Raw genomic sequence first — 6,767 nt, forward strand, 5'->3', positions numbered from 1 at the left:
CCCTCACTCGACAACCTGCCAAGGCAGGACCGTCAAGAGCGATGTCGTAAACGAATTTGAAAGGAAACGGTCAATGCTGTAAAAGGAGTTTGACTGAAAGTCGGGACCAGTCGGCGCGAGAGATAACGGAAAACTTTGTTTGCCAGGAGCACGTAGGCGTGCGGGGTTCTCGTCGATGCGACGGCAGCACTGACCACTGACGGCCGGTGGCCTTGCTCACGGCTTAAGTAAGAGGGCGGTACGCGCAGTGGAGTGGTCGCCTGAGGAAGAGGAGGAAGAGGAGGACGCGTATTGACACGCGCAGGGCGCCGATCGTCTGAAGAGCCGTCCTGATTAAATTATGCCCGGGAACGAAGTGAGAATTTCATTTCCTTCAGGCATCCGAATCGACTAACTCGACACCGCACTCACCGGCCAAGTCTGGCTTCATTGTACGCCCGATGCATTAAGAACTGCCATTGCTATTCCGCACCCTTTGCTGCGGTGAGGTCGTTCTCGTCATTACACGTTATTTGATTTACTCCCTGGTTAAAAGGGTTGTTGCAGAATACCAGAAACATAATGGCACTTGCTTCTGAGCCTTTTTTGTTGCAGACAAGGGCACTGGTTTGGGTTGAAAGCGCGCAGATTTCAAGAGCCAATAACGCGTGGAAAGGCGATAAAGTATTAAGGTTGCTATAAGTAAAGGACGCAAAAGCTTCAGTGCAATATTGTATACGGTTATATGAAATGAAGGCATTCGGTGTTTCTGGAAGAAGTTCGATGCCCGTGAGGGGAGCATCAACGTTCCTATATAACGGAACACATAAATGGAACACTGATCTCAGCAGGACTGGATGTGATCGCCTCTCCTTTCTGAGAAAAACGGACAGGTCCTCGAAATTAGCACGCTATTAGCACTGTACGCCCACAGCGTGATGAGGTATATTGATTTCAATGTTCGGTACGTAAGTCGGCCTCGTCAAGAAGGAAAGAAAGAAAGAAAGAAAGAAAGAAAGAAAGAAAGAAAGAAAGAAAGAAAGAAAGAAAGAAAGAAAGAAAGAAAGAAAGAAAGAAAGAAAGAAAGAAAGAAAGAAAGAAAAATTAACCTGCGAGCCTACGGGCACCAGTGCTCCTCACAAACCACCACCATACCTGTAGAGGCATTCAATTCCATTGATGTCAAATGATGACCTACTTTCCGTAAGAGAATACCAAAACTTACGAAGCTGAAGAAATTTTATTTTGAAGAAGTCCACAATCAAAAGAAATTCTCTCTAATTGCTCATCACGTACGTTGCTATACATGGCTAAATTCAATCAAAAAAGCAACAACAGCTAAAGTCAGAAAAATTTCGGTTCTTTGACAACGGGGCGCTTACGCTCAGTTTCGAGCCAAAAATGCCTAAGTGATCTCTCCATCATAATATGTCCGAAGAGGGACAGCTTTTAAGAGCCTATTGCACGTGTCGCTGCTGCTTTTCTTTTCGCAGTTCCAGATGGTTTCTTTCCTTCAATTTCTTGAATATTTATCGACGTTTTCTGCGCTCCTTTTTGTTTGGAACCATACGCGAGTATTTATATCAGAAAAGTATTTTTAAACACGCGCAGAAAAGATCGATTATATACAATTAAGCCATTTAACCTATGAGAATTCTTTCGGATATTGAGAGTCCAGACGAAGCATTTGCTGCAGCAGTAGTCGTGACCAGTGTCTTATTGGAAAACATATTGAAGAAATATTAGAAAAAAAAAAATCCAGGGGTGTACTTAAGTCTGCTTAGGTACAGTAACGCAAAATCATAGTCAGTTCTGCCACGCCGCCAGGTGGATTCACCCGACACTACGCTAGCGAACCCTGGCTACACTCGGCCAGATGGCGCATATGTAAGGCGTATTTTAGTGTGACTTGAAGCTCACGCCCCTCTCCGCTGCTCCACAGAGGGGGAGGACATCCTTTGAAAAGGCCAATGCCGCAACCGCGAGGACGAGCGACATATTTCTTCCCACTACATGATCCGCTTGTGTCAGTTTCACATGAGTTTCACATGAGTTTCCCGTGAATTCTGATTTTTCTTGGATGCAAGACAGGGAAGACACGCCGGGGTACTGCGTGCCTGGATCGTTCCGGAAACGGCTGGAGAATGTTTGCATTTCCTAGAGAACCGAAGGGAAGGGTGGACTTTAAAGGTGAAACAGGACACATGTCAGCGAACCAACAGTTCACGCCTATGCATTTAGTGTAAGCACAATACTGCTTGTTTCGTTTCCTTGCTTATTGCCCCATTGTTACGTGTACAACTCTACATTAATACTCAACGCGTGTCTTTAAAACAACGTTAGCGATTTTGTAGGCATTAATTTCCATTTCACTCACACACGATGCTCGATAAGATCGTTGAAAATTTAGTGGTCACTGACCAAGGTCAAAAACCGAAAGACATTTCGGGAACGCTACGGCTCCCTTGTTCACAATGAGGCAACCGGCGGATGGCTCCGTGTTTTTGTAGCACTTAGAAGTGTTTTCAGTGATTTGGCATAGATAGGATGCAAAGTTCCATCGTTCCTATTTAGTGTGTTAGACGTTGTCTGGATGATAAGTGACTCGAGGTTTTGGCGAGTTGATGCATTCTTTTCTGTTGTCAGTATCTTCGCTTCTTCCCAGTTAATCTCGTGGACACTTTTCTGCGATTGCATTCGTTGACACTTTTTCGTTTCGCACATCGTTCTGGTGCTCTCTCAGGCGACTCCTGAAGTCTTTTGTTTCGCCTATATAAACTGATGAGCAATCGGCGCAGTCAATTTCATATTCAATGCCGGGAAAGTTTTTACGAAGGAGCTGATCCTTCACGTTGACAAACTCAGTCCGCACCGTGCTCGTTGGGACATGCGCGGATGTTGACGCCGTGCTTGCGGAAAATACGCGCAAGTGCCTCGCTGATTCCGGCTACATACGGGGCAGGAGCTCGTCTTGTTTTGGGTTTGTCCTTACTCCCGCTTTCCTCGGAGACAGGCTGCTTTGGTGGCATTCTTCTTTCTGTGTTCCTGATGAAGGAAATGGGGATAACCGTTTTTTTTTTTTTTTTTTTTTTTTTGCGAATCAGATTCTATTGTTTTCATTTAGTTCTTTAGGGCGACGTCATCGCAGCAGACCTCTCTGGCACGGTTGATCAGGGATTTAACCACTGACCGCTTGTGATTGATGGGGTGCACTGAATTAAATTGCAGATACCTTCCAGAATGCATAGGTTTTCGGTAGACGTGAAATGCAAGGCCAATCGGAGCACAGGTAATCATAGTGTCGAGGAACGGAAGACAGCCATCTGTTTCTTCCTCAACGGCAAACTTGATTAAGGGTTCAATGCCGTTGAGGTGGTTCAGAAAAAGAGTCGTATGCTTCCGGTCTAGGACACAGAAGCAGCCGTCCACGTACCTCAGGAATATTTTCGGTCGCGGTTGGAAGGTAGTCAGAGCTTTGCTCTCGATGGCTTCCATCATGATGTTCGCCGTTGTGACCGAGATAGCTGCTCCCATTGCTGTGCCGAAGGTCTGCTGATAAAAGTTGTCATCGTATGTAAAATACGTATTGGCGAGGCAGAAACGCAAAAAGTTAACATAGCTCTGCTGCGTCGAAAGGGGTCCGATCTTGCCACGAGTTGTCATCTTCGAGACGTTGCTTGCATGCTTCCACTGCCAGATCAACCAGGACGCTTGTAAACAATGAGCAGACATCGAAAGAAACGATCATATCGATGTCTTCAGGAACTATGGCTTTTACCTTGTTGATGAAATCGGACGAGTTCTTGATGTTTGTGCCTGTCTTTCCAACGAGCGGAGCCAGAACACCGTGAAGGTACTGCGACAGCGAGTGCAAAGGAGACCTCCGGAAATCTACTGTTGGGCGCAGAGGAATGCCTTGTTTGTGCACCTTAGGAAGGCCATATATGGCGGGTGCCGAACCGTTCGTACACAGCAGCTGGTAATACAGGCGTTTCATCGACGGTGGAAGGCCCTCGAAAATTTTCGCGAGAATTTTTTGAAGACACGTCTGTACCTTAGATGTGGGGTCTTTGGGCAGCCGGTGATACGTAGTTTCTTCCTGCAGCAATTCCTCCATTTTTTGTCTTTTAGAAGAGCGATCAAGGATTACCGTGACATTTTCCTTATCCGCAGGTAGGAGTGCTATGTCATGGTTGGCTTGCAGGCTCAGGATTGCCTCGCGTTCGTCTTGAGGAAGAGAGTACTTTGGCGACGTCTTCTTCATACGAGATAACACACCTATCGCCTTCGTTCGAACTTCGTCCTGGACGTCTCGTTCGAGAAGGTGCACTGCCACTTCAACGGCACACGCAACTTTTCGTGGGTTCGGTGCTTTCCCTTGGTTGAAGTTCAAACCTCGGCTGAGTAAGTTGGCTTCAGACGATGTTAATTTGTATGACGATAGGTTCTTTGTCTCGAAGGTCAGTGTGGCCCTGGTGGCTGTTCCCTTTCCAGCCAGTAATGTCTGCATCTTCTGATCTTGAGACTTTACGTGCTTTTCCTCTCTTCTGTGCATTTCTTGGTTTGCCACTAACTGAACGCTGGAAAGGATTTCCGGACCGGTAAATTCCAAATGTCGCTTTGCAAAAAACAGATCCGTTTCCAGGCGTTTCTTCGTTAGCCTGCATTCTTCTATCCGGGCTTGAAGGAACTGACGTCCAGCTTTTGCAACGACTTGGAGGCCAAAACGTGTTTTGACGGGTTTCTTCAGATCGTTTATGCCAGCATACATCGCGGAACCGTGCACTGCATTTAAAGTGCTTACCAACGTAATTTTCAGGACCGCAGATGGAGTACGAACCGTGTATTTAGTGCAAAGAGTCTACGTTCCAAGGAATAGGGGCTTTGCTGTGGACAGAACATATGAAATAACCTCGCCGGGGTGGCGCAGTGGTTACGGCGCTCGACTACTGTTCCCAAGGATGCGGGATCGGATCCCGGCCTCGGCGGCCGCTTTTCGATGGCGGCGAAAAGCAAGGCGCCCGTGTGCTGTGCGATGTCAGTGCACGTTAAAGAACCCCAGGTGGTCGAAATTTCCGGAGTCCTCCACAACGGCGTCTCTCATAGCCTGAGATGCTTTGGGACGTTAAACCCCACCAAACCAAACCAAACCAGAGCATATGAAATAGAAGTGTATTGCAGTGGTGCAGGGACTTCTATGCTTTAGCAATCTGCCGCCTGTAATCTGCACTTAAGGCAGCAAATAAATGTCTCTGCTGCAGATTAAAATGGCTATGAAAGCGAACCTATCAGAGAACGTTACTTCGGAATTCTTAACCAAAGTTCCGAAGAAAACAGATAAACGTGCCAAGGTTGCTCGCTCAGCAAATCAGACAAGCTTAAGATAAATAATGTGCAATGAGGAGAGTATTTTATTAAAGCGAACTGTGAGAAAGTATGAGACAGCGAATAATGACTATGACAGTTACTAATTCTTAAAACGACTCAAAAGGAATTAATGTGGCTTAAAATGATTCAATAAAATAAATAATATTGATTTAGAATGACGAAAAAAAATTACATTGGTTTAAAATGACGCAGAAAGTTTTACGGGGTGGTGCCACAAAGAGCACCAAGCGTTTCTGAAGATTTCAAGGGGCCTTCAGCGTCACATCTAGTTTCTTTATGGAATGTGGTTCAAGCAAGCCTTCTGAATTCACTGAGTGCGTTTCCGGAGCTGTAGCCAATAATTGTGTAATATATATTTTTTTTGATATCCATCGATAGCAAAAAGTGTTTTATGTTTTGTGTTGTAAAGCGTTTTGTGCATTCTTTCAGTGACTTTTAACATATGCGATTAGTTTTAATTGCCAGAAGCGACTAATCAAAGTAGAGTTGCTTAGCAACGTAAGACATAAATTACCGAGCAGAACACACGATCACAAAAATGAGCCAAGAAAATTAGTTGCAAAAGTTTTTAATGGGCTATCGTCGGTAGTTAAGTGCAGTCGTAAAGCGTACGCTTTCGCACTCTCTCCGAATAAATTGCCCGCAAAGATATATTTTCGTTTCGTTTCGCTTTAGGGTTTAACATCCCAGAGCGACTCAGGCTATGAGAGATGCCGTAGTGGAGGGCTCTGCAAATTTCGACCATCTATGGTTCTTTAACGTGCACTGACATCGCACAGCACATGGCCGCCACTCCGTTTCTCCTCCTCCGAAGCGCAGCCGCCGGCGGTCAGTTTCGAACCCGGGCATTCCGGCACAGTAGTCTTGCATCTTAACCGCTGCACCATCGCCGATCGGCGGGGCGCAAAGGTTTATTTTACCAATACTGAGTTTTTACTGGTTCTGTATGCAAGGACGATCTACTGTCAAACTGCTGGGATTTGTTTGTCTTCGCCACTCTCTTCGCTATGCCGAATTCTTAGTATATTCGCCTGTTAAAGCCGACAAAATGAAACAGAATAAACCTTAAACGTTTAAAATCGCTCAAGTGTGTCGTGACCTTGTTTAAACTAAATGCAATGTCAGAGTAGCTAATTTAGTTCTTTCTCATGCGATTACTGGACCACTACTATCATTATTTATTTTGTGTGCAGGCCAATTTTGAGGACAAATTCTTGGAAAATAACCGCGCAGATGGACGAAAGCTGCTGAAAGGAAACGCTGTGTCAACAATATTTTCTTTCCGGCGTAAGTTGCAGTATACTTTTCAGCAATGATGATTTTTGCGGTGCATTCCACTGTTGCTGATTTCTTAAGGCTTGAGGACTGACTATAGTGCACGTGCTTCTTAATACTATATT

At 45.4% G+C, this 6,767-nt stretch overlaps 1 protein-coding gene across 1 annotated transcript; it reads right to left on the reverse strand.

The window, feature by feature from the left end:
• Window positions 1-3,099: 3,099 nt before the first annotated feature.
• Window positions 3,100-4,750, reverse strand: LOC146205350 (uncharacterized). Its single transcript, XM_084606936.1, has 2 exons — window positions 3,758-4,750; window positions 3,100-3,669 (listed from the first exon to the last, which is right to left on the reverse strand). The coding sequence occupies exons 1-2, from the start codon at window positions 4,748-4,750 to the stop codon at window positions 3,100-3,102; spliced, it is 1,563 nt and encodes a 520-aa protein (XP_084463062.1).
• Between the last annotated feature and the right edge of the window lie 2,017 nt (window positions 4,751-6,767).

This window comes from Amblyomma maculatum, chromosome 1 (genome assembly GCF_055883805.1).
Source record: "Amblyomma maculatum isolate TAMU_Amacu chromosome 1, ASM5588380v1, whole genome shotgun sequence".
NCBI classification, from domain to species: domain Eukaryota; kingdom Metazoa; phylum Arthropoda; class Arachnida; order Ixodida; family Ixodidae; genus Amblyomma; species Amblyomma maculatum.